The sequence below is a fragment of the Phalacrocorax aristotelis genome, chromosome 6 (genome assembly GCF_949628215.1).
Source record: "Phalacrocorax aristotelis chromosome 6, bGulAri2.1, whole genome shotgun sequence".
Lineage (NCBI taxonomy): Eukaryota > Metazoa > Chordata > Aves > Suliformes > Phalacrocoracidae > Phalacrocorax > Phalacrocorax aristotelis.
In genome coordinates, this window is record NC_134281.1 from 63,245,095 (window position 1) to 63,272,175 (window position 27,081).

The 27,081-nt window shown below is 40.9% G+C and overlaps 2 protein-coding genes across 5 annotated transcripts in view; one reads left to right on the forward strand and one right to left on the reverse strand.

Annotated features, from left to right (window-relative positions):
* GPSM2 (G protein signaling modulator 2) overlaps positions 1 to 12,376 on the forward strand; it is a 31,902-nt gene extending 19,526 nt beyond the window's left edge. For both annotated transcript variants that reach the window (XM_075098298.1, XM_075098297.1), the window contains 12 exons: positions 1,076 to 1,211; positions 1,703 to 1,845; positions 2,576 to 2,699; positions 2,983 to 3,098; positions 4,120 to 4,275; positions 5,090 to 5,198; positions 5,623 to 5,752; positions 6,327 to 6,397; positions 8,436 to 8,612; positions 9,399 to 9,561; positions 9,697 to 9,914; positions 11,668 to 12,376. In XM_075098298.1, the coding sequence (XP_074954399.1) occupies positions 1,076 to 1,211; positions 1,703 to 1,845; positions 2,576 to 2,699; positions 2,983 to 3,098; positions 4,120 to 4,275; positions 5,090 to 5,198; positions 5,623 to 5,752; positions 6,327 to 6,397; positions 8,436 to 8,612; positions 9,399 to 9,561; positions 9,697 to 9,914; positions 11,668 to 11,832 (1,708 nt within the window). In that variant the 3' untranslated portion in view covers positions 11,833 to 12,376. The remainder of the gene's footprint in view (positions 1 to 1,075; positions 1,212 to 1,702; positions 1,846 to 2,575; positions 2,700 to 2,982; positions 3,099 to 4,119; positions 4,276 to 5,089; positions 5,199 to 5,622; positions 5,753 to 6,326; positions 6,398 to 8,435; positions 8,613 to 9,398; positions 9,562 to 9,696; positions 9,915 to 11,667) is intronic.
* On the reverse strand, positions 8,932 to 26,506 carry CLCC1 (chloride channel CLIC like 1). Of its 3 annotated transcripts, none has more exons than XM_075098299.1 (12): positions 26,366 to 26,506; positions 25,374 to 25,514; positions 23,437 to 23,532; positions 22,389 to 22,496; positions 21,213 to 21,434; positions 18,214 to 18,354; positions 16,976 to 17,069; positions 15,739 to 15,836; positions 15,510 to 15,656; positions 14,643 to 14,936; positions 13,864 to 14,107; positions 8,932 to 9,543 (listed from the first exon to the last, which is right to left on the reverse strand). In XM_075098299.1, exons 2-11 carry the CDS (start codon positions 25,503 to 25,505, stop codon positions 13,883 to 13,885), a joined length of 1,557 nt encoding a protein of 518 aa, XP_074954400.1. In that variant the 5' UTR covers positions 25,506 to 25,514; positions 26,366 to 26,506; the 3' UTR covers positions 8,932 to 9,543; positions 13,864 to 13,882. The 3 variants fall into 3 exon arrangements, with proteins under 3 accessions (XP_074954400.1, XP_074954402.1, XP_074954401.1); XM_075098301.1 differs by having other exon boundaries at positions 25,374 to 25,465; positions 26,366 to 26,420; XM_075098300.1 differs by lacking the exon at positions 26,366 to 26,506 and adding an exon at positions 26,113 to 26,221.
* Positions 26,507 to 27,081: the final 575 nt, after the last annotated feature.

Consider the following 27,081-nt stretch of genomic DNA (forward strand, 5'->3'; position numbering starts at 1 on the left):
TTTCATCCCATTCTTGTAGAGATGAGCAGTTGGCTATTCATTTTCCTGCCAACCCCTGCTATTAATACCAGCTAATGAGTGAATGTGGTGATGGCAGAGGGGTCTGGCAGCTAACTTGATTGCTTTTTAACCTGGAAGCTAATACTCAGTCTAGCACTGTAATCCTAGTACTGAGTGAGGCCTCACCAGGTTTGTGAATAATTAACTGGCTTCTTTAAATCCACCCTTTCTTTACCCTTTCCAGTTTCTAAAGCTCAGTCTTTCTGGTGCTCCAGAATGTTAAGCTGGCTCTCTTGTTAACTAGACAGAACTCATTCATGTTTCTCTGAGTAATACCTATGCTATTGTGAAATATAAAACCCCTGTGCATTCCATACACTATTTATGCATCTGACTTTTAATTATTTGGTATAGATCCAATAAAAGACACAGACACCTAAAGTACTTAACCTCAATTTAGGGACAAATCTATTCTTCCCCCCGCCTCAACCTGCTCAAGCGCTGTAACCTTGTGGTAATGTGTTTCATTGTGTTATTTGTAGATTATCACAGTCTGAGTGGTTCAGTGGCAGTCTTCTACCTTAGTCTCATTTAGAATCTAGAAATGTAACATTACCTCTAAGCTTTCTGGGAGGTCGCTATGTCTTGTAAATAACATAAGACGATGATAGTCAAGTAAAATACAGAAACAGTTGAACCTCTCTCTCTAATGCTGGGACTGTCTTTCTACATAATTGTTAAGAATTTTCTCTTTATTCTTTTCCTAAAAGAAGTGAGGGGTTTTGGGGTTTTGGGTTTTGTTGTTGTTGTTGGTTTTGGTTGGTTTTTTTATGTTAAGTAGGTGATCAATACCATGAATACTAGCTGTTGCACAAACAGCACCAACAAAATTAAATGTCTGCAACCACAGATTGAACAATATTTATGAGAGTGCATTTTAGATATGAATTGAACTGAACACATATTTACATGATTGTAATATTTTTTCATAAATTCTTTTGATTGTCTACATTGATCATCTGCTTGGTTTCAAATTATACGCTATTTACTGGGTCCTTTATTTCTACAATTCTAGGACAATTGGAGATCTACTGGGAGAAGCTAAAGCTAGTGGGAATCTGGGCAACACCTTAAAGGTACTTGGGAATTTTGAAGAAGCTATTGTTTGTTGTCAGAGGCATCTGGATATTTCCAGAGAGCTTAATGATAAGGTAAGAATTGCTTAGGAATCTGGAAATAAACTGCTAATACATATTACTGAGCTCTGTTTTATTGGTAATGAGTGTGTCACTTTCAGCGGGAGGTAAATACTGAATGTTCAGGTATTTCTTCTGGACAGTAAGAATCTGATAGTTGTAAGATAATTGTTTGTGTCTGGAAGACTATAGATCCAGATTAATTTTATCCAGTTTTGTGGGTTTTGTTGGTTTGTTTTTTAAATTTAATTTTTACTGATAATTGGCCTCAAGTATTATTATGTATCTTGCACCTTAAAAGGAAGTAGTCTGCAAAACAATTTGATTGAGGGATGTGACTGGGTGGGAGTAAGGTGGGTGATGAGAACATATTCAAAACAGGCAAAGCATGTGTTGACAACTAGTTAAAAATCTTTTTTTCCCCCATCTGTGGATTGTACTATAGTTGTTGTGATACAAGACTTTGAGGCATAAGATTTTAATGCCTTATTTTACTTTTGGTTTAGGTTGGAGAAGCAAGAGCACTATATAATCTGGGAAATGTGTATCACTCTAAAGGGAAAAATGTAGCTAGTGCTGGGACTCATGATCCAGGGGAACTTCCAGATGATGTGAAAAACGCTTTGCAAAAAGCTGCAAATTATTATGAGTAAGTAGCAGCTTTAAGTGTTGGGGATTGAGAGGATATGGTTATCTAGTTCATTAGTGTATTAGGAGATTTGTGTTGTCATGAAATAACCTGTGGCACACTTCTGTTCAGAACAGCGGTACCTGTGAATTTTTTCCCTTTAAACTGTAGAGTGCACTATTTTTCTGCTATGCCCTCATTTTCTGTGTATCTCTTACCTGGTAAGTCCTTCTCTTCTGTTAGAATCCAGTAGTAGTCTTCAAACCAGACTGAGACAACAACAAGACCTCAGTATACTTGTATACAACATAGCTCTATAATTAGAAGTGAGCACACCAGCTTGAGTAAGAATGCAGTTAGGTTTGGTATCTCATGGGAAATGTTTCCTACTCGGCGGAAGATTTATGGTTGCATAAAGGCCATTAAAACAGGCCAAAGTAGAATACGTCTACCTTTTCCTTCAAATGAATTAAAAGATGATGATGATGATTATTAGTTAGATGACTGTGAGAATCCCAGACTGGCTGGGGGTTGGCAGGGCCCTCTGGAGATCATCCCGTCCCACTCCCTGCTTGAGCAGGCACCCCCAGAGCAGGGGGCACAGGACTATGTCCAGGCAGGGTATGAATGTCTCCAGGGAAGGGACTCCACAGCCTCTCCGGGCAGCCTGTGCCACTGCTCTGGCACCCGCACAGTAAAAAAAACCTTTTAAAAGTCACTATCCTTCCCCTTCTCACTTCCCCCAAAACAGGGAAAACCTGACAATAGTAACAGAGCTGGGCGATAGAGCAGCACAAGGACGTGCCTTTGGAAATCTGGGAAACACACACTACCTTCTGGGCAACTTCAGGAGTGCAGTTTTGGCCCATGAACAGGTACTACAATGTGCTAGTAAGGAATTCTGTTCTAGCAAATTATCACTGGTTGCTCCTGATCTTAAGTACCTGTATTGCATTGGATCTTGTCGCAAGCTTTTTAATGTAAGTTTTAAATCTTAATGCCACAGCTTCAGGTTTGGCTGTTCTTTTCAAGCATTGTTGGCCTAAAGAACAGATAAAGATGCACGGTGGAAAAACTACAGGCATGCATTTCTGTACGCAAATGTGTGTTACAAGGTACAAAATTGAGTAAATAATGCAATTGTTTCACATTTTTAAGCGTCTCCTAATTGCAAAAGAATTTGGTGATAGATCAGCGGAAAGAAGAGCATACAGCAATCTTGGAAATGCCTACATATTCCTGGGTGAATTTGAAACCGCTTCTGAATACTACAAGTTAGTTGACTGCTATATAATTTATACCTTTTCTTGTACTGTTTACTTTTGCTGTGCCTGGTACTTCAGCTCACTCTTCAGAATACACTTAAAGAGCTGCATTTGTTTAGCAAAACCAACATTTTCCATAGTGTTTAACTATTCCAGTTCTTTCAAGGGAGAGGCAGTATTAATCTTTTTTTTAAACTTTCATGTTACTTTAAATAGATTCCTATCAGCACTGTAGACATCCGTTGATAGGCATTTATTCCCCTTTATTCCAGAACCAACGTTACTGTTTTAGTTCTTGGCAAGTTCTGGAATGATCTGAGTAACTTTAATACGCCCAAGATGCGTAGATGTCTCGGGTGTACTCAGCAGCAGAGACAGGTTGTGCGTATCAACGTGATTTTACATATTTAGTCTGTATTTTCAGTCAAGACTTTTTTCTTGATCTCTGCACCACGAAGAAACTGCTGTAACTTGGGAAAATACAGGGTCAGCAAAGATAAAATATAGGTGTTACTAGCATCTTACATGGATTTCAGAGCTTACCTGGGAAGCTCTGAAAAGGGAAAAAGCCTCAATACTGAGCAGAGGCGTAGCACTCTTAGACATTCTTAGCATTCGCATTCTTGTGCAGCAGAGGCAGGCTGGCTGGGTGGTTATAGGTCTGTCTTGCTCATGTTGATGGAGAATATACAGTACTTATTCTAATGCTGGTACTAAACTGTTTCAATAGCACACTGTCAAGAAAGCTGCTATAAATTATTGATGAAGCAATAAATTTAGGATTAGAAGATGCTGTTTGAGGGATCAGTCTGCTCTCTAATAAAGGAAATGGAAATAGGTTGCAGTGAAGGGGAGTGGAAGACAGACAGTATCTTGTAAGAGTTTGCAAGATAGTAATTTATTATCAGCTGATTTGCCAGCCTGGTGTCCTAGTTTGTTTAATTTGTATAACCAATTTTCAGTTGTGCAAGTACGCTTCTAAAAACTTTTCCTTATAGTGATTTTTGAGGTGATTAACCCTTTCTTTCAGGAGGACACTACAGCTGGCTCGACAGCTTAAAGACAGAGCTGTGGAAGCACAGGCCTGCTACAGCCTTGGGAACACATACACTTTGCTTCAAGACTATGAAAAAGCAATTGATTATCATTTGAAACACCTTGTGATTGCTCAGGAATTAAATGATAAGTAAGCCCTAAGAGATTGTTTAATGTATGTATGACACTTGAAACAAATCCTGTTACCTCTAACTCCGCTGTCATTGTTCTGTATATGACAGCTGAATTAATGTTAATTCCCTACGATGCTGGGCTCTAGTTTTCATATGGGGGGGAAAAAAATTACTCATGAAAGTATTGCAGCTAATGAGTGTGAGATTAAAGATGAATTGATGAATTACTATGTCTGCATCTTCTTCTGTCAGCATCATCTTTGTAAATTAAGGAAAAGAAAAGCAAATCTTTCTTCTTCATGACTTCATTGTAATAATTTTGCATACCTTCACAAGAATGCATCTCCTACTTTTCCGTAAATTAAGAAGCTGTGAAGGGATGGGGAAAGGAGAATAATACAGTAGCAAGTAATTCTTGTTTTCTAATCATGATTTTTAGAGGCCTTTTTAAGAATGTCAGGTACAACTGAGGTTTTTTAAAATTTTTAAATGCAATTCTAACTCAATGAGCAGAATATATGAAGAATAATGAAGACATGCAATCTGAGGAAAAGCAAAGTAGGTTATAAAATGTTCCATGCTTGCAAAACTGAGTGACTTATATTTGCTGTGAGCTTAAAAATGAAAATTTTTATTAGATTTGCTCATATTTATGGTTATACCCAGATCACACTCCTTTAAATACAATACTTAATGTGTTGGTTTTGGAATGGTTTCTGATGATAGCCTTCATTTTTCTTGGCACAGCAATCTTGTGGCAATATTATGAAAACCTGACCCCTAGTGTTCAGCAGGTAAAGGTATAATTGAAAACATGTTTATTTTTTGCAGAATTGGTGAAGGAAGGGCATGCTGGAGTTTAGGGAATGCTTACACTGCTTTGGGAAATCATGACAAAGCTATGCATTTTGCAGAAAGGCACTTGGAGATTTCGAGAGAGGTATGATTTTCACACTCTGTGTATGCTGGCTGGTTGGGTTTTCCTCTCGCTTATGCGGTGACTTTACACTTTAGGTGTGCCCATGCATGTCATTTTGAATATGGAATGGATTTTTGAAGAATTTCTGAGCTAGTTGATTCCAAATTGTCAGCCATGTCTCACTGCAACCAGCTACTTAGTTCTTGTGCCACCTCCAATAATGTCAGCACGGGAATCAACTTAATAGCCTAGCAGAGGTTATTTTAGGCTTTGTTACATACCTTTTTGGTGTTATCTACTTCATTAACAAGATGATTCTCTCTTTTCAACCAGGAAAACTTTTTCAGCCTTTTTCTCCCAGAAATCTAGAGGACAAGGTTTGCTTTATATTCACGTGTGTATCCTTTGTTACAGTAATAGAACTGCTCATTTTATTTGGTTGCAGGTAGGAGATAGAAGTGGGGAACTCACTGCTAGACTTAATCTCTCAGATCTTCAAATGGTTCTTGGATTAAGCTACAGCACAAACAGCTCCATGATGTCAGAAAGCCATGTGGTAGATAACAGTTTTAATGGTACGTGCCTATTTCTGCAGTATTTTCTAACAGCGAACTTCAAGTATTTAACGTTTGCATTGTTTTCTGACTGCAGATGGTTGAGTATGTGGGGTTCCCCCTCCCCTGCAAAAAACGGTTGTTTCTTGCAGTTTTCTGGAGGATTTACATTGTGAATCACAGGTTACTGCTTAGTTTCCTCACGTTTCTAATTGTCCCTTCTCCCACCATCACCTTTTTTTTTTCAGATGTGGAGATTTATCTATTTGCTGCCAAATTTGTCTTTCCTTTTTTTCTTCCTACCGTCTTAGCGGTGCTGGGGGTTACAGTAGAACCCAATTCATTTGATGTTCCTCTGTTCAGAGATCCACGGTCCTTCTCTGTGTCCCATGAAAGCGTCTTATGTTGCTTATATCAGTGTGGTTTTGAAGGCTGCTTTTACTAGTGGCTACTTATTCTCTGCTGTTACGTTTAACTGCGCTATTTTGGAACTTGGAATCGCTATACCTTGGACCTTAGAAGTGTACAGCCACAGCGTTGAAGGTGACACCATAAATGTTAATGATAAGATGATGAACTTGATTCTTTCTTGAAGGTACAAGACCGAGAGTAGGGCGCCGCCACAGTATGGAGAACATGGAACTTATGAAATTAACACCAGAAAAGGTTGGCACTTTCCTTTTTTCTGTTCTGCCAATGAGATTGCAATGAAATGTTTCTTAGGGTCTAACTGCAACAGTTACAAATAGTCAGAAGTTTTAAACGTAACAACTTTTCAAAGAACTCAGCAGAATGTTGATGGGTCGTTCGCATGCCCCTTTTAATTTAGTTGATCGTTAAGAGTTAGGTAAAAGCAGTTCTAACAATTCTGACAATATTTTTGTCATGTAGGTAACAGTCTCCATCTTGTGGCTTGTGGAAAACTTGCTTGATTCCCCTCACAAATAAGAACAGGGTCCTGTGGTGTGCATCAGTTTCTTTCAGTCCTCTTTAAAAGTGGTTTGAGGGTGCAGCAGGAAAGTGATTCACAGTAAAATTCCTAAGCTTTAGCTCTGCTGTTCTGAATGTTTTTTTTCTTTGGATACAGTCATTTTATAGGCACTTGGAATACACGTTGTTTTCATTTTGGGATTTCAGTCAGCTTGCGAGCCGTTAGGAGTTTCAGCATCCATCTTGAGTAAGGATGCTATTTCCAAAATGCTGAAACTGAGTCAGGTAGACAGGTAAAGTAACTTCTGCCCAGGCTCAGAGAAATCGCTTGGAGCTGGGAGTTCCTGATTAAAATCCTTGTGTCAATCTGAGAGATTTCCTTCAAGTTCTGTCTGCTTTTAAACAGTGGGCTGGCAGTTCTACATAAATGATTCCAGCGGCAGACTGAAATTGCTATTTTTCCCTCCATGCTGAGCTAATTCCCATTTTTTCAGGCGATGCAAAGCCTGCCATCATGTTTATCAAATAGGAAATTACATCTCAAAGCTTACCTCTGGACAGTTGATATAGCTCAAGTCAGCACTGATGCTGAAGAGCCTCTTCGTGTACTGATTTAAAAAGATCTTGGGTTTAGTCCAGGGTGATTTCTCTGCAGGGAACCTCTAAGCTTTTGGCCAGTGTCAGCTGTATTTTCTTAATATCTGACTCTTATTTATCTGTGATAACTTCTGAAATACATAGCCTGTGATAGTGTGTGCCCTAAATATACCACAATATTTTCATGTGGATTTTGCAATAAAGTATTAACTGACTATTGCAGCTTAGCTCTTACAAAGGGCTTTTTCCCAAGATACTCATTTAGTAGATTCCAAAAATTCATTCCATAAATGTCTTTGATGTGTAGAACAGCGTATGACACCAGCATTATGGTTTGGTTGTACAGGATGCCATCTTCTTGGAGCTGGAATCTGTGTGCTGATCTTAAATTAGCCTTTAAAAGGCAATCCACTTGGGTAGGCAGTGTTGGCGAAAGATCTGTAACTCTGTTCACAGTTTGTGATGTTGAATCAAGAAAAAGGTGTGGGTTTATTCAGCTAGTATAAAAGTTTGTCAGTTCTAGAGAAAGCTGTAAATTTTGTGGATAATCCCGTTACTTTAGAGGAGAAGTTACGGAAAACCTGTCAGGTTGATAACACTACCCATTCTGTTTTTCAATGAAACGAGATGGTTATTCCTGTTTGCTCTTGTGCTGGCATTCCTCTCTCTTCCTTTTCAATCTTTAATGGGAATTTTGTGTGTATCAAGGACTTCATAGAAGGCTGGTTTTGTATCTGGATTTGTAAAAGGGTTTATTTTGCTCTAATGGTTTGTAAAACTATGGTGTTTTTTTTTCTTTCTGATTATAAGAATGTCAGGTGGGAAATGCCAGCTGTGTTTGCATTTTAGCATTCACATTAGCTACATTTCCTGTGCTGTAGTCAGCAAAGAAAACTTTCGCGTGTTTGATTAAATATACTATTTGACCACATTTTAATCAATCCAGTTTCACTCTACAGTTAGTTGTAAGACTGCTCAGTAACAGTACTAACCTGCTTCAGGTAACAAGAGCTCAATAATCACAGGTCAAATAGTAGAACCAACAACCCCGTGGTTGGATGAACTAAACAATGTAAAGCTGCTTCATTCTGGGGAGGAAAAGCAGCTGCAAATAAGAGGTAACTGTATAGGTAGTTTAAAATCACAAGGCTTAATTCCATGACTCTTGTTTTCTTAGGTTCAGAACTGGAACAGTGAAATTCTTGCTAAACAGAAACCACTGGTTGCCAAACCTTCAGCAAAACTGCATTTTGTAAATCGATTAAAAGGCAAAAAGTACAGAAACGGCACTGCTTCCAAAGTTTTGCAGGATGCCAGTAATTCTATTGATCATCGGCTTCCAAACTCTCAGAGGGTAGGTTTGGTGAGCTGTGGAGATTATAGCCTTTACTAATCTTTCCCTGACCAGAATTATGGAAAACACACTCCTGCAGCTGTCCATTTCAGGTTTACTTGGTTTAAACACGGTGGCTCTGTAAAACAATGCAGAATCTGCCATTCTACAGCTGTCTCACAGGTGGTACCAGTTTTAAGCTTTTCCTGCTACTGGAACTGTTGTTTTCCTGGTGGATATTCTAAAATTACAGCTCAGCCTGCACATGTATTTTATTTCTAGTCTTTTCTAGACCCTGCTTCTCCAAACTTTAAAAAACAACACTACTTTTTCTCATTCAGACCGTGTGAGATTTTTTATTTACTGATGTCTTGGGTTATTGCACTTGTGACAGAAGTCAGGTAAAAATAAAAGAACTGAGTCATTTGATCTAGATGAGAGATGAGTGCTCTTGTCTCCGTTGTCTCCTTGGGTCTATGGTCTCTTCATTGCTGGTTTTCTTTTTTCCTTTCATGGGTATTTGGGCTTTTGGTGGATTCATGGCTGAGGAGGAATAACTCAGAGGTACTGGTCAGAGAATGAAACATTTCTAATGTATTTTGCCTTCCAGAAAATGTTTGCCATATTGTTAGCATTTCCTCTTAAAATAAATCTGTCTATGCAAATGGATGACTAAATCAAAAATCATTTAATGGATTTCAGATATGTCAATATCAAATATATTACTGGATTCAAACTGTGATGCAATTGTCCTAGTTTTAGTTACCCTTCAGTTCAAAATACTCCTAACTCTTCTCTCCTCTTCAGAAAAACAGTCGAGAGGCAATGGCAGATGAAGGGTTCTTTGATCTGCTGAGTCGATTCCAGAGTAACAGGATGGATGATCAGAGATGCTACTTCCAAGAGAAGAACAGATTCTCAGCTGCTTCAGTGGCAACATCCTCTACTCCACCTAAAACAATAAGAAAATGTAATTTTTAAAAAGTAAAATCTGTATCTGACTTTAGTTCCTGCCAAATACTACTTTAAAAATGTATTTGCATGCAAGCCTTGCTATGGAAAGGAACTTACATCTAGTCTAACTTGTTTTATTCCTCCTCCCCAGCCTTTTCTACTTCTTTAGTCTCACCCCACACAGATGAATTTCTAGACCTACTTGCTAGCTCACAGAGCCGCCGGCTAGACGACCAACGTGCTAGCTTTAGTAATCTACCTGGACTTCGTCTTAATCAACACAACAGTCAGTCAGTCCTGGGTCACCTCATGGCAAGTAACAACAGAGAACTGGATGATGACTTTTTTGATGTATTAATAAAATGCCAGGTAAGTGTTTTTTGTTGGTGTGGTTTTTTTTTGTTTGGTTGTTTGTTTTTTTTTTTTTTACAAAAAATCTTCAGATTCTGAGTCTCTGGGGATTTGATTTGTGCATCCTGCTGTGTGGTTTCTTCAAGTAAGCCACATGTTTATCATGTGTTTTAAGATACAAAGTAATTTGGCAAATAAGGAAGAACACAGAACAAAAAATTAGGGTGGTGGTTTGTTTTTTGTGGTTTTTTTTGTTTGTTTGTTTTTTTAAAACATAGGACACACACCCCACTCCCCACCCCAAATTATCCAGTGTCTAGTAAGTGTATTTTTGGTATTTATACCATGTTAACCATTTAAAGTAACACATGCAGGAATGGTGAAGGAATACAAATTAGGCTATTAAAGGAAGTATGTAAAATGATTTTAAGGAAAAGTGTTTAGATCTGGCTTGTTAGGAGGGCACCTGATATGCCGGGAATCCTAACTAATCAAACAAAAGAATTCAGTATCAAATGCTTTAGGGGTGATAATGATCATCATTCCGATTATACTAAGTTTAAATAACAGTTCATGGCAATACACAAGTGAGCTGCCTGACTGTCGATTGGAGCACAGTATATATACCAATTAGACCAAAGATAATTTTAATTAAAAAGGCTTGGTGTTTTACCTGATGGGTTGATAAGGATCTTAAAATACAAAATGCTGATACTGAGTTCTCCAGAGGTAAGTATGTTTGTTAGCTTGGATGGGAAGCAGCACCTGGAATTGAATCTACAATGATGGTGTTCATCAACCTGATGGAATATCATGTCCTGTGTTAGCAGCTTGTCTGTTTACTTCTTTGAGTCCAAGCATCTAGAGATTAATATGATGTATTTTGTCTCTTCACGTGCACTATATGTAGCAAATGTAACACAGTGACTGACTGTGCTTACTGAGAAAGGAATGGAAAAATTTAATTCCCTCAACTGTTATGAATGCTACTGCTTTAAGCAAAAGCACAAAGGGGTAGCTGACTTTTAAGACTTTCTGTCTCAAAGATGACTCTGTCCAAGGTCCATCCTCTCTTCATAATGAACACTGAAAGCCATCCCTTTCTGAAGTGAACCCTCCAGTTAGCGTGGCAGCAGCTTCTTGCTGCTGAGAAATACTCATTCCCAGCTAAGGCAGAGGAGCTACTGTAGATGGCTGCAGTCCACAGCCAGACCTAGGGGCATAGGCTGATATTTGTAAAATCTGACCAGGAGCAGGTGGCTGTGTGAGAGGGGCACAGAAACTATCTCAGAGGTGTTAAGCAAACTGCTCTGTAACACTGTGATTAAAATGTTCCAAACTCACTTTGAGTTTGGAGGAAAACTTTCTCTCAATATTGTCTTTCCAAATCTGACAACAGTGTGGCTATTGTTTACCCCCTGTATAAGGAAAGGAAAACAAACATATTTTCTGTTGTACGAGACTAGAAATACCATGTACTAATGCTAAAATTCTTCTGGACAAAGGACACTTAAATCTCATTCTGCAATAAATTGGGGGTTTTGTTTTTGGATATATGCGGACAGGTGACTTGGAGGAACCATTTCAGCTACACTTGCATTCTTAATAACTTCAATTGATAAGTTTAACTTAAAACTTACAAATTAAATCCTTGTAATAGCTTTAAATCTGAAAACAAAAGTTTTTAGTGATTTTTTTTTTTCACTTCTACTGTTAACTTATTATATATATTCCTGTAAATACGCAGCTTTATTGCTTGGTCTGTCTGTAGGGTTCCAGACTGGATGATCAAAGATGTGCTCCTCCACCATCTACAAAAGGACCAACTGTGCCAGATGAGGATTTTTTCAGCCTGATTTTACGATCCCAAGCTAAGAGAATGGATGAACAAAGAGTCTATTTACCCTCAGCTGTAAAGGGACCAAATTCTAGCTGAAGAAACAAACAGGCACGTACTGTACAGCAGCGTCTTAGGTACCATTTTTGTTTGCTGGAAAAACATACATGCCTTTTTACAGAAGACTGCAAGTAGTAGTTTTGTCCCCTTTCTAACAATTTTTTGTATAAATAGCAGCAGCATCACATTCATGACCAGTAGTTGAGTTGCCACTGCTCTTTGCAGTTGACAGCTACTTTTAGCTGTGTCTGAGATACTGAATGCTGTATCTCCCTCTTAACTGCCTCTAGTCTATAAACATTAATAGGAATTTTTTTCCTTGTCAAGGTATTCTCATTGCTGATGTGTGGATTCTACCACTCTCTCCATCTAGTGTAAGACCTAAATCTGTATGTTCTTTTTAAAGGAAACTTGATATCCCACCCCACCCCCCCTGCTCCCAATTTGTACATCCCTGGAAAAAGGTCCCGTTTTCTTTTATACTTTAAAAAAAAATTGAGAAATAACTTCAGTACTTAATCTTTGTGTTTTCCAAACTGTGCTTCTGCAACCATTTTTATTAAAAAAAAAAAACAAAACCCTAGTTTTATTTCTGTTTAATACAACAATAGTCTTTTCAAGACATGCTGGGCTTTTTTGGCAATATTTAGTTGAGTGTTTCCTGTATTACTTGGTGCAGTTTTACAATGAGAGAAGTTTTTTAAGAAGATATACTTGTTTTAAAGTAAGGGCTGCCAATGCTGTTCTATAGCTTGTGTGGTACATGCCCACCAACAGTCGTGGTCCATCCACCAGGGAAGCAGAGGGGTGGTAGGTACTTGGCATGAGCTACTATGGATGTCAGGTACTTCCTGCAGTAATTGAATATAAAATGTTACAAACAGTAAATGTATGCATGCTGCTTATTACTTGACCTCAACTACTTCTCTTGATAAGGATGTGCTATGGTGGGGTAGTTCTTGGGAACAACAGTTTTAATTTAGTCTTCCCCTTGCTAGAATCTGTGTATTGAGGTAATTCTTCGGAAACCTGAGGATTAGATGTTGTTTCAAGTGTAGGTATCTTGAGTCAGAAGCCATCAATTTTTAACACCAAAAGTGTTCAGCTTTGAATTGCCCTAAAAAACCTTCTGATGCCACATCAGCTTCTCACTCCTCTGCAAATTATTAAACCAGAAGGAAATCATCAAGCTGTCTTAAGAATGAGCTGACAAGCAGCAATTCTACTTACTTAAGAATGATTGTAAAGAATATAAACCAAAGACGGTCCTGAGACTTCTATTTGAGCTACAGTTAGTCTTATGTTAATTATACGAATATCAGCAGCCTTCTTCAGGCTGCTTGACAGTTACCAGATTAGGCTTATGTTTGCTAGATCACAGAGCATCAGTGCTTTCCCACCGCAGAATATCTAGTTTTACTCAAAACTTCTTACACAAACTTGATTTCAAAGTAGCAGCAGCACCCACAAGCCTGTTTTCTTGGCCAATTAAAGTTGTGTTTTCTTACTTAACACATTTATTTCAAATTCCGAAAGTAGTATATATAGGTAGTCTCTCAGTTTTTAGAACACCACCTTACAGCTCTGCTTACTAATACTCTGACCAAAGATGAGTTCCCATCAGCTTACTGATGTTCTCCCTTCTACATTTGAGAACTAGAGTGGGACTAGCAAGTATGTGACAACTAAATCACAGAATCCCAGGTTGGAAGGGACCTCAGGGATCATCTAGTCCAACCTTTCTAGGAAGAGCAGGGTCTAGACAAGATGGCCCAGCACCCTGTCCAGACAACTCTTGAAGGTGTCCAACGTGGCTGAGTCAACCCCTTCCCTGGGGAGATTATTCTAATGGTGGCTGTCCTCAGTGTGAAAAATTTCCCTCTAGTGTCCAATTGGAATCTCCCCAAGAGCAGTTTGTGTCCATTCCCCCTTGTCCTCTCCATGTGACTCCGTGTAAAAAGGGAGTCTCCATCTTCTTTGTAACTACCCCATAAGTAATGGTACACGGTGATGAGATCCCCTCTGAGCCTCCTTTTCTCAGGTGACAACTAAAGATTAGACAAAACTTACAGCTGTGCTTGGAGCTTCCTTAGTCTCCTTCCTGTGAGTCATGTGAACTGCTCCTCCTCTTCTCACATGGTTCCACTGCAGAACTTTTCCCTTCTGGGTTTTTATTAGGATCACAGTTGTCTCCAGTCTCTTGCTCTGCTTTGCCTCTGTCCTGTTTCTGCTGCTCAAGTGCATGTTCTTCAGTAAGCTTTTCAGCTGTGATAGTTTCTCGTCTACAAACTTCAGACTCGGTGTACAATCTATGCTGTAAAAATTAATAATAAGCTATTAATCAAGCAATTGAAAGTGATGACATCTCATGCTTCAGGTGCTTCTCAGCTCAAGGGGCGGAACTCCCCCAAAGCATGACGGGTATCTTTTTTTCCTGGGGAAAGAGTACATATAAATAAGTATTACCCGAATATGTCTGGTTTTAATTTTCTACAGTTTACAGAAAAGTCAGCACTGATTTTCCCCACCACCACCTTTCCTCTATGGGTAATCATTATTGCCCAGGCTGGTATAAGTACTGATCTCTCAAAACAGAAGTGATTTAAGTCTTTATAGTAAGGCGTTTTAATTCAGTAGTTTCCTGCCACAGTTAGCCATTGCACAGTATTTTTCCAGAACAAAACCTGTCCAAGATACCTCTACCAAACTTTCTATGGGGAACAGGTAACTTCCTTAACTCCTTGCTCCCCAAGATTTGGGTTAAGCTTGTTGTTTAAACATTTTCTAGCAGGTGACATTGAAATCTATTAAATTTAATCCCAGGTCAAAGAGCACAAGGCCTAACATACACCAGGTTCTGGTTTGTGAGACTCTTCTACTTGCACATCTGGCTCGGTGCTTTTATGCACAATGTCAGGACTTCTGCTGCCGTTTCCTGGTCTCACAGGAGCATCTCCTCTGTCATAAGAGCCTCTATAAACATAAGGAAGCTTCTGCAAATAATAGCCATCTGATTTACTCCCGTCATATTGCCCAAAGTCTGTTTTCTCCTGTTGACTGTCAGATGGAGGAAGACTCTTCTTCTGAGAAGATGTTAAGTATTTTAACATAGACATTGATGATCCTGCGCCATAGCAGAAGGCCTGGGAAGGGGGAAACAAATGAACAGAAGCAAAACTGAATATTTGCAGCCTCTGGTTTTCACAGAGAATTCAAAGTCACATTATCTGAAAAACACTGAAAGAGAAGCTCAGGTGATCAGAATAGCTATAATAAAATTTGAGCTTTTTTCAGTCTGACCACACTACAGGAACTGCCAGACTCGATAATTTTCATCTTTGGTGCTACAGTACAAAATGCCAATTATATGCATCACTGTGTAATGACACAAAGAAGAAATGGGAACTAAGCTGCAGTAAACTGTCACAGAGTCTAAGATTTTAAGCAGTTTAATGCTATTTTATCCCACTTGGGGAGCGGCAGAGAGGTGTAGTTTAAATACACACTTAGCTATTTTAATTGGTAAACCAACTGTACTATAAATACTTTGTCAAGAAAAAAATTCCCTTATAGAAATCATTTCAGCAGTGCTAAGAAATTGTTTCGGTAGCACAAATAAGAAATAATATAATAGAAACTAATACCTAAATATAGATGAGTTTAATATATGAAAAAAGAAAAATGAGCTTTTAAATAAAAGGTAAATGTATACAAACCAGAACAGCCAGACCCATCATAATTAGCACTGGAACCTGCAGAATAAATGGTATCTCCTTCATAAGTGCTTTGATGAATTCACCAATACCTTGTCCTACGTGCTTCAAAGGCTCAGTTACAAAGTTGGTGAAAGTAATTGCCAATGCCTAGAAAAATATAAACAGAAAAATAGCCTTGTCACTGATCACAAACATAAACATGAACAGTCTCCTTAGGTTTGGTGTATACCTTTGTCGGTGGAACCAGCAAAACAGGATTTACTAGTAGTGTTTCATAGTACTTCTGACAGGGATCATCCTGAAATGTCCATTTACTTCTGAGCCACTCTGTAGTCAAAGCAGAAACATATTTCTACTACTTTAAAAATATATTTCATGACACAGTTGTAAGACAGAAAGTAGCATTTCAATCACAGATGGAAGAAAACTCTTCTAGATACGGTTCAGAGCTCAGATCTGTTTTTAAACATCTGAGATTAGCTTGGCCATGTAGTTTATCCAGTCATGGGGATGCAGGAAGGAGAGGGACAGCTGGAAAGAAAGAATAAACTGAGGTTTCCCATGTGTAGTCAAGACAGCTCTCTTTATTAGATAGACTTAGTCCCTAGAAGCCTCAGAAGAAAAATAAATCTCATCTGTGGAAACTATCAGCTAGCATATTTTGTCCAGAGCTACTAAATGTTTCTCAGAAAGTAGTTCTGAGTGTTACTACTCATCTGCCAGGCTGTAAGTAGATTAGATAAAAAAAATGTGTATTTCACTTGCTGGATTTTAAGATACTATTCCAGTTATAAGCAAAAAGTCTTACTCCTTAAGGGAACGTTCAGGTTATAAACAAGTAATTTATGACATCGGTGTTTCTGTAGTTTGCCTTCAGTGCCATCAGAACATCAACCGTTGAAATTTGATGTAAGCAGAGCTATCACAGCCAATAAATTCCAAAGGGAAGACCGTAACCAGCGCTCATTAAGAGCTGCCATCATTAATCTACCTGCTATAGCACTGGATAACAAATAACAGTTCATAAAAAAATTCAGCTTTCTCTTTAAAATAACAACACTACAGTAAGTAGCTACAGATCTAATTTCTGAAGTCCACTGTACTCTCAGGCCTGAAAGATTAAAAAAAAAAAACTTGAATTCTGCCTTCTGATCTTTAATAAACAGTACTGAACGGTACTGGGAGGGGGGAGTTGGGGAAGCACTCACAGCGTCAGTTATAAGGAAAAACACCCTGGAGAAGTAACATCAAGACATGCTCCAAGCACAGTTTTGTGATCAGCTCTCCTTCAAAGGCCTAGAAAAGAAAGTCTTGCGGAATGGAAAAATGGTAAAAACCACATAATCACGTATTGCTGAAGAAGATTCAATGTACTACTCATGAAGGAACTGGAGTATTCTTGTATACTGTTACGAAATATTTTGTGGTCCTAAATACTATTACAAAATAATGAAACAAGTATTTACCAATAAGACTTTCCCCCCAGTCCAACTTCTCAGCACAGATGTTATCAAACTGCCCCATTTTCGCAATTTCTGCTTGATGCTGTGCAAAGGCCAGCTGCAGGAAAATACAAATTACTTGTAAAACAGAAAACAAGGTGGTGCTGGGCACAGGACACCTCTGTCTGTGCAGTACTGCACCTGAGCCAACGATGTTTGCTCTTAGCAGGTTTGGGATAATTACCTGGGTAAATCTGTATTAAGAAAAGTTTGCTACCTAAGTAATGTAACGGAGTTAAATTTTAAGTACTTCCTGGGAATGGATTAAAGCTACCAGGATGGCTACCTCTGCGGTATTCTCCAACTGCAGACTGAATTACTAATAGTAAACTTCAATATTCAAAAGACACAAATTCATGGCAGAAGTAATCTCACATCTTGTTTCCTTCAAATGTTTCTGGATTAAAAATAGCGACAGCTGCCATGCAATTACTAATTAAAGCATCAGGACATTCTCTTATTAAATAATTCCCATTAACAAATAGCTGTATTCATTAGAATTTCACCTTACATGTTGCAAATGATAATCAAATAGAAAAAGATAAGTCAAATCATCTGTTGAAAAACTCAGATTGAGTCAGTGAAGAATATCAACGTCCTCCGCATGGCAGCCCACTCATGTTTAAGAGCCATCCTACTCTCCTGCACTCTGCTATTCCTGGGTCTGACAAGCTGCAGTTAAATTCTGATGACAAGATGTGAGGACCGAGACTTTGTGGTTGGGCTACGACCTAGCAGCATAAATTCCTCCTCCTTAAAACCGCTACCACTGTACAGTCAGCTACTTTGTCACCATTAGTGAAGCATTTATCGCTGGCCTATCACATGTTAAATACAATTTCAGCCAGAGAATCCTTATAAAGAACACCGCCCCCCCCCCCCAATATATTTTCAGAAGACTTTTCTACCAAGCTGCCTTAGACAGAGTTCATGGCTCCTTTGCCCATGCAGTGAAATCACAGTTCTACTGCTTTATGGATTTTGTGCACCTTTGCAGCAAGATAAAAGTTGACAGGGTTTCTTTAGTTCTTCTTTAAGCCTAACGCACCTGTCAACATGCAAAATAAAATGTTTATCCCTTTATTTATTCTGCCATCAATTATTACTTTATATAAACTAACTAAAGGAACTACGGAATGTTAACACACTCGTAACTGCAAAATTTAAAGCCTAAAAGCCATTAAGATTTCAGAACAACTTACCTTATACAAGTAAAGCCAGTTCCATGCAAAACTGATGAGAAAACTTACTAATAAAACACGTTTTAGCTGAACAAACCAATGAATGCTTGTCCAGAGCTCTGTAGCGATGACAATTACAATGCACACTAAGCACAAGAGTATCTGGAAAAAAAAAGGGGGGGGAATTATGAGCCAGATTTGGAATTTTCCACGCTTCCTGCCAGTACGCATGAAGGAACTTCCAACTTTTATTTTTACCAGTGTCATTTACACAGACCAGTTGAGAAAATTCCTCCTTGCTTTCGGAGCATACCCATAACAGTACGAGGCAGAAAAATTTCATGGTATCACTACTAGTCATTCCTATCACGGCCTTACATTGCAGTTGCTCATTCCTTTCTTGAGAAATTTATTTATTTCTTCCTTATGATATTTATCACGCTACCTACCATACTTTAACATTACAAAATTGATGTAATTCAGTGCCTGAGTACAGGACCACTGCTGCCAACTCCTGCAGTTTGGTTAAGAAACAAAGTTACAGTCTGGCTAACAGCAGCAAAACTTGAGAGATGTACTTCACAGTCTCTTTCCATCCGAGGACCCCTCATGTGAGGTTACATTACTGACAGCTTGCTCTTTTCATTTGGCTTCCATGGACCACCTGAAAATTAGACAGGCTACTTTCAAGATCACATTACCATAAAACATTAGCATATTCTGAATTGCAAGGATTTATTCATAGAGCTTCAGCTTATCCAACTGGATAAGCTTCAGCTTCTGCCAACTGGAGTGCAGCTATTGATGGCTACAGGCTGTTCAAAAGGGACAGGCAAGGAAGAAGGGGCAGAGGGGTTGCTCTCTACATCAAGCAATGGATGGAATGTGAAGAGCTGTCTCTGAAGAATAGCCACGAGCAGGTTGAAAGCTTCTGGGTAGGGTAAGAATCAGAGACTGAGGCAACAAAGGCAACCTTGTGGTTGGTGTCTACCACAGGGCACCTGATCAAGGGAAGCCTATTGGTGAAGCGGTCTTCCAGCTACAGGAGCCATTGTGCTCATGGGCTCTTGTCCTGCTGGGGGCCTTCAAGCACCCTGACACCTGCCAGAACAGTGGCACAGCGAGCTGCAGGCAATCCAGGACCCTGGGAACTACTGACCTGTCAGCCTCACCTCTGTGTCTGGGAAGATCATGGAACGCATCCTCCTACAAGCTATGCCAAGGCACGTGGAGCACACGGAGGTGATTCGAGGCAGCCAGCGTGGCTTCACCAAGGGCAAGTCCTGCCTCACCAACCTAGTGGCCTTCTACGATAGAGTGACTACATCAGTGGACAAGTAATCTATCTGGACTTATGTAAGGCCTTTGACTCGGTCCCTCACAACATCATTCTCTCTAAACTGGGGAGATATGGATTTGATGGGTGGATTGGTCAGTGGATGAGGCGTTGGTTGGGTGGTCGCATCCAGAGAGTAGAGGTCACGGCTCTATGTCCAGATGGAAATCAGTGACAAGTGGTTTCCCTCAGTGGTCCATATTGGGACCAGTGCTGTTTAGTATCTTCATCAGCAACATAGTGGGATTGAGTGCACCCTCAGCAAGTTTGCAGACAATGGCAAGCTGAGTGGTGTGACTGACACACCTGAGGGGCAGGATGCCAGCCAGAGGGAGCTGGACAAGCTTGAAAAGTGGGCCCATGTGAACTTTGTGAAGTTCAACAAGGCCAAGTGCAAGGTCCTGTACCTGGGTCCAGGCAACTCCTGGTATCAATACAGGCTGGGAGATAGAGGGACTGAGAGCAGCCCTGCAGAGAGGGACTTGAAGGCACTCGTGGAGGAAAAGCCAGACATGAGATGGCCAGCAGGTCAAGGGAGGGGATTCTGCCCCTCTGCTGCACTCTGGGGAGACTCCCCCTGCAGCGCTGGGTCCAGCTCTGGGGCCCTCAGCACAGGAATGACATGGACCTGTTGGAGCGGGGCCAGAGGGGGCACAGAAATGCTCTGAGGGCTGGAGCACCTCTCCTATGAGGACAGGCTGAGAGAGTTGGGGTTGTTCAGCCTGGAGAAGAGAAGGCTGCGGGGAGGCCTTATTGCGGCCTTCCAGTACTTAAAGGGGACTTGTAAGAAAGATGGGACAAACTTTTCAGCAGTGCCTGCTGCGATAGGACAAGGGATGATGGTTTTAAACTAAAAGAGGGTAGGTTAAGACTAGACCTAAGGAAGACGTTTTTTACACTGAGGGTAGTGAGACAATAGCCCACATTGCCCAGAGAGGTGGTCGATGCCTCCATCCCTGGAAACATTCAAGGCTAGGCTGGACGGGTCTCTGAGCAACCTGACCTAGTGGAAGATGTCCCTGCTCATGGCAGGGGCGTTGGACTGGATGGCCTCTAAAGGCCCCTTCCAACCCAAACTATTCTATGATAGTATGATTATAGATTCTCTGCTTAGCACTTTGCAATTCCAGTTTAGAGAATGACATTTTCACGCAGTCATGCTCTTCTCCAACATTATACAATTTTTTCCCCCCCCACAAAATTCACAAAAACCTCTAACCTATAAAATCTAAGACCTCAAATACACACTTGTCTCAATATAAATATATTCCAACTCCTGCAGAAGCCAACTGCTTCAGCATCTGTTTGAACAAGAGACAAATCTGGAAAATTCATAATGCACAAGCTGTCAGTTTAAGTGACAAGAAAAATACTAGAGTCTAATGAGTCATGCAACACAGATATAAAAGACAGGAAGAGAAAAAAGAAAGCATACCAGAAAAACCCGCAAAGCTACAATGAGAAAAGATGACCACAGGAATAAAAAACTTGAATTCTTACTTCAAGTGAATACATCACCTCTACCTTCAGCAACCATGAAACAAAGAATGACTTGCTGTAAGTATGATGGAAAGAACGGCTTTACACGTGGAGTTAAGATGGTAATATTCATTGGCTAGACTTACACAAAGAAACTAGAGAAAACAGCAATTAAACAACAATGAAAACCCCTTTCTTCTCTTACCAGAAACATGTTATATAGATCAATTCCAAAAGTGTCTTCAAATCTCCAGTGCCAAGCTTTATAATCATGGTGCTTAAAATTGATCAAAATATCACTAAGTGCGTCATCCACAGCACCTGACTGCCAAGTTTCCTCATTGAGAAACCTGAGGATCTCCAAATATGTCTTTTTTGTAAGGATAATCTCAGCATCATAATGGACGTGGCCCACGTTTTCCTCAGGCTGAATTAAAAGCAAAGCAAAACAATGGTTAAAAGCTGCTTATTTGCAAGTAGAAGTATATACAAAAAAACTGTATACCTATGCAAAAAAAACTCATTATATACCAGCACCTTTTTGAAGCATACTGCAGGATGAAGACATGGGACAGGGAGCGTACTATGATTCTATAACCTTTTGCTTATTCTTCTAAACTATAAAGCATGAATTCAACTGGGTTGTACTCTTTCAGTTCTACAGCAAAAAAACTAAAAAATGAAGTGAGCTCTCACCTGTTATTAAAATTTTAGAACCACTTCTCATTAACAAATAATAATTACTAATGTGCTGTGTATGCCCTGATCATGGCTAGATAATACAGATAGAAGCCATTAAACGCTGAAATAAGAAATTTTACATTGCTAAGTATAATGTTCTCTGTTAAATATTAATTTTGCTTCTTGCTAAAAATTTATTCCTCTACCTCTGAATAGAAAAAATAAATCTCCAAAGACAATATAATAAAGTAATTAGGTGATTCTTATATGCAAACTCTAATAAGCTACTATTCCTAGACAGTTAATGTGGTAGAGTCTAAAACAAAGGCCTAAAAGGTCTACAACAAACAAACAAACAAACAAACTCTGGCTCTTTCAAGTTTAACAACCATTAACATGAACTGGACAGGGTATTACAACAGCTGCATCCCAGCAACAGATACTTAGATACATATTCTGAAGTCATGTAGTCTTCCTTTGGATGCTTTACAGATCAAACAGCAACCTCTTGCCTGAGCAAGCACTGCTAACTAACAGCAATACTGGATGCACATGCTTCTATAATTTTTTCCTTTGCAATTCAGTTCCCTTCATTTTAATTTAAAGTATGCCAGAATATTTAATCAATACTTACTGTGAAAAACACATACAATAGCAATACGAACTCTAATTAATTTCTAATGACAGTTCAAATACCTACAAGGCCAAGTTTCCCAGCTTCATTTAAAATCTTGTTCAAGTATCGCTTCAAAATATAAAAGCTACGGCTGTCATATGATTTGGCATTCCTCTTCTCGCACTCTGCAATCTGCAATGTAAAGACATTTTATTCGATTCTTGCTCAAACCAGCTTGTCCATAGGAGAAGAACCACCTCTACCAACACATTTAAACTCAGGATTAACAGAGGCACATTTATTTATTTTAGCAATAATGCCATGATTAGTACACCAGGTAAAAAGTGTATACAGTTGCTGAAGATACTACTTTCCATGGGACTGGCCAGTACTGGAGATTTCAGATCTGCTAATAATACAGCTTGAATACTAACCTCAGCGAGACTAGAAAAAACTAAAGATCTGGACCTCCTTAAATTTTAAGCTTACATCAGGGGGAAAAAGGAAAAAAAAAAAAAAGAAAAAGAACTACAAGAAGTAACTAAAACTACAAAAAGTAACTAAAACAACATTAAAATTACATAACCCATTGGGTCTTCAAATGGCTGAGGGAAGCGAGAGCCCCAGTAGCTGCACAAGCATCACCATATCCTCCTGATCTCAGAGGAAGGAGCAGCATGGGGAGCTTACAGCAGCTTCTGAGAGCTGCAGCACTGCACGTTACAGTCAGCCACAAACGTGTTCTCTATGCCCAAAACCCACCCCTTAAAATTCAACAGAACTGAACAACTTGGAAATGAAAGGTCAGGCTTCTTAGCTTTTGGCAGCAGGGTATAACATCAACACCCCATGTTTAAACTGTTGATGCTGAACAGAAGCCGGTAGCTCCTGTCAATTTCTGTTACACTGTAAAACATTTTAGGAAACAGATCTTGGTAGGCAGAGCAGCAAATTGAAATTGAGTTCAAACCACTTCCAGACTCTCCTCTGAATAAAAAGGTTCCCCCTACATGATGCATGGTCTCTCACAAGTTATGCCAGCAATTCACCTGTTCTGTACTATCCAGAAAAGCATCATCAGAAAGCACAAACTATGTAAGGTTGGAAGATATTCTGAAGTTCCGTAACAAACCTTCAGTTGCAAGGAATCTACTTCCCTGGAACAACTCGGTAAGATTTCAGTACTGACTGTATCCCCAGCATTATCGTCAGAGTTGTGATAGTTTGCCTAAAATTACATAAGAAAAAAAACCCACATATTTTGAGAATCAAAGAATTTGGTCAACATGCCATTTTTCACTTCTATAGTCAGATCACTTTAAAAGGCGAAAGGAGCTAAAAACTGAGTGTTGGTCTTTGCTGCTTTGGAGAATACTCTCCCAAGGATACTCCAGCTGCCTCTCTGGCTCCAAACCGACAATTGCTTTATCTAAATGCATGCCTTTTCATAAGGTGAGGTCTTGCCCTATCCTCCCCCACCCGCCCTTTCGCCTCCTCTGAGCATTGGTGAACCATGCAATGCATCAGATTAGATTGTAGGACTGGCTAAAAACCGACTCAGCAAGCAAGCAAAGGGGCAGTTTTCAGCCAGACAGATTCCCAGTCCAGCTGGCCATGCAGCCAGCCAGACTGAAAGTAAACACATTCTCAGTTGCATACCTTTCCTTTCATGTTCCCTCTTTGATCTGAAACAACATCCCGTTTTTTCTGCTAATTGCTCAGACTTAGCTTTAACAGTGCTTCTACACAACAAGGCATGCACATTGAGGAAAGCCTCCAAAAGGAAGCGCAACATCACACGAATCAGTGAACTGATGCTGATGCTAAGTTCGGTTTTGAGGACTGGGGGGGGTGGGGGGGTGGGGTACACGGCCTGCCTACCTAAAATCCCTCACTGCAGAGCAGAAAAGAAATCCTGAAAAGATGGATTAACCCAAACCAGTCATTTCTCTCCTTTAAGATGCAGTTCTGTTTTCATGGGAGACAACAGTAAAACTCCTAATACTTTTTAATTACTTCTTTTTTAGTTAATAAAAGCTGAAGCAGTTAGACATCAAGTTTAAAGACTCCAAAGCTTGCTGCTAAATTTTAGGGATGCTATCAGGTGGATGTAGGGCACGTAGAGGCTGAGGAGGAGCTCTGTGGAGAGAAATAATGCAGTTTGCAGGTTTTAAGCTTCAGAAAATTATGTTCTGAAGCATTAAAATAGTATTATTCAAGACTGCAAAACAAAACTTGAGAGCTGGAGAATGACAAAAATCAAGGGTGCCCATACAACCAACCACAGATTAGAGTGCCACGTGTGCACGTATGTACTGGATAAACATGCATCTCATGATATCTGCAGAGTCCACCCCTCATACAAGACGACTGAGATGATTCACCTTGTTAAACCTAGCTTTTCATCTTTCATTTTCTCCTCAATGATCATGAATTAACAGTACAGCACTCAATACCTATTCTGACCTTCCTTCTGAAAACTGATGCCCAGCGTTACAAAACACCATTGACTTTCATAATATTCTCACACAATAAATAAGGTTTATTCCCATATTACTGGGGAACTGGATAATTCAAGTAAAATATAATCGTTAACCTTAACTCCCCCAACTTGTATCAGGTAGGAACGTAATTTTCATGGCATTTAACACTATACTTGAGAAACTAGTAAGACCTGCTTAACCCAGTACTGCTCATGGAAATAACTTGCAGAGCCACAACCTGCATAAATCAACTACCACCTGTGAAAAGACAAAAAGCATCATTCCTATGACTTGATCAGTGTGCAACAGAAACTCCTCAGTAAAAGGCCCTGAGCTAATTATCTACAATAACACAGATTTTTTTTTTATTGTGATTTTAACAAATGGACACAAAACACTTTTCTGTGTATAGATTCAGACGTAACCTTGTAAGACCTTAAAAAGACCACAATTCTACCATTTTCTATCACCATAATGTGATAACATTGGGCACAATTGTAATGATTTATGGGGGCAATCTTTCAACAACACAGGCTGAAGGACTGTTTGGGAGAGACGCCTATTCATGCACCGTTTCCTTTACTACCTTGTAAGGTCTTCTCATTGTTCCTGACGCTGCATCGTAATTGAGCATATCTGTGGGGTCAATCCATTCATCATCTTGAACTTTACCACTCCCTATTAGCACAACTGCACACAATACCAAAGGAAACAGCATCCTGTATCACTGAATATAACAAGAAATTCAGATATTTAGTTCAGAATGTAACACGCTGTATGGAAAAACTGAAGCAATATTACAACATGAAAAAAGTATTCTCCAGTGCTGTTTAAAAACTCAGCTCTCCATTAAGCGGGTTAACCTTCACTTACATAATTTTTTTCCCCAAAGAAAACACTGGCAAGAATATGCAACAATTAAACTGTGTCATATGACCGGATCGATATAACTAGCTGTAGCTGTCAGCAGGTGTAGGGCAGAGTTCTGCGTTGCTGAATACGATAGAACAGTGCAGAACCCCTCCACGCTTCGGGACGAGGGTCCGGCACCACTATCGCTACAGGAACATCCTCGGCAAGTCCTGCAAAGGCCGTCAGGACGTTCCTGCCCGGCCCGGCGGGAGCCACGGCGCTGTCACCGCGGTGCTGCTCCGACAGGCCCCGCGCCGCCCTCCCGCCTCCCTCCGGCCACAGCCCCGCACAGGCCGGCCCCAGGGCCACCGCAGCTTCTCCCCGGCCGCTGTCACTGGAGGCTGCACGCTGCGAGCATCGCCACAACTGTAAAACCGAAAACCCCCAGTATTTCCCCCCTCCTTCGCTTTCACCTTGCTGGTGTCGGGCACTAGTACCACGCTGCGAGCAGACGCGCAGCCCTCCGGCCCCTTCCTCGCTCCCACCGCTCCTCCCCCCAGTGCGCCGCGACAAGCACGCCGGGACGCGGCCAATGCGCAAGCTGGGCCCGGCGCCCCCCCCCGGCCCCGCAGCAGGGCCGCAGCCGGCGGCAGCCTCACCGCCGCCCGGCCACGCACGACGCCCCGCTGCCGAGGGCCCGCCCGCAGCCCACGGTCCCCCCGGTACCTGAAGTGCCGCAGACGGTCTCGGCGAGCTTAGCCGTCCCGGAGGCGCCCCGCATCGCCAGGCCCCTAGCAGCCGGGGAGGGGCACCGCACTACTCCCTGCCCCTTCCGCCTGCGTTCGCGCCGCCGCTCGCTCCCCAGGCCCTGCACCAGCCCGAGGCCCGGGGGGAGAGGCGCTCTCGCCGTGCCCGGGCTGCGGAGAAGCGGCCGCAGCGGCTCCGCTCCTGCCCTCAGGCGCCGGTAGGCGCCGGCGGCTCGGCGCCGCGCTGAGGGCCCGGCCTTGCGGCTGCCTCAGCCCGCCCGTTCGCGCCGCCGGGCGGGCTCAGCTGGCAGCGGCTCCACAGCGAAACAACGCGGCCGGGATCCGCAGCGAGCGTAGAGGGAGGCCGTCAAGAGAATAATTAACATCTGAACGAGTAGCAGCGTGAAGGCGGCGACCGTTGAAAGCCGGGAGACCACAGCCACGGGGCAGGTGCGGCGCGGCAGGTAACGTTCCCCCCCTCCACTGGAACGAAGCGGCCGTACGGCCACGCCACGCTCACCGGCACGAGAGGAAGCCGCAGAACCTCCGCTGGCTTAATCCCCTCCCCTTTCTCGTACTGTACACGGATTTATTATATTTTTTAAATTTTTTAAAATTGTCTACAGTTCCAGGCAGACATGTAGGAAGAAGACTTCCCTTTCGTAAATGCAAGCGAGGGTTGGGCACTCCCACGTA

Bases quoted from the DNA above. Each gene is read 5' to 3' on its own strand.
- CLCC1 (XM_075098301.1), bottom strand. From the start codon at position 26,420: ATGCGGGGCGCCTCCGGGACGGCTAAGCTCGCCGAGACCGTCTGCGGC. The intron at 22,497-23,436 runs GTTTGTTACGGA...TTTACATTGCAG, and splicing joins TAGATTCCTTGCAACTGAAG to ATTGCAGAGTGCGAGAAGAG. The intron at 18,355-21,212 runs GTAAGAGAAGAA...TTTTTTTTCCAG, and splicing joins ATCTATATAACATGTTTCTG to ATACTCTTGTGCTTAGTGTG.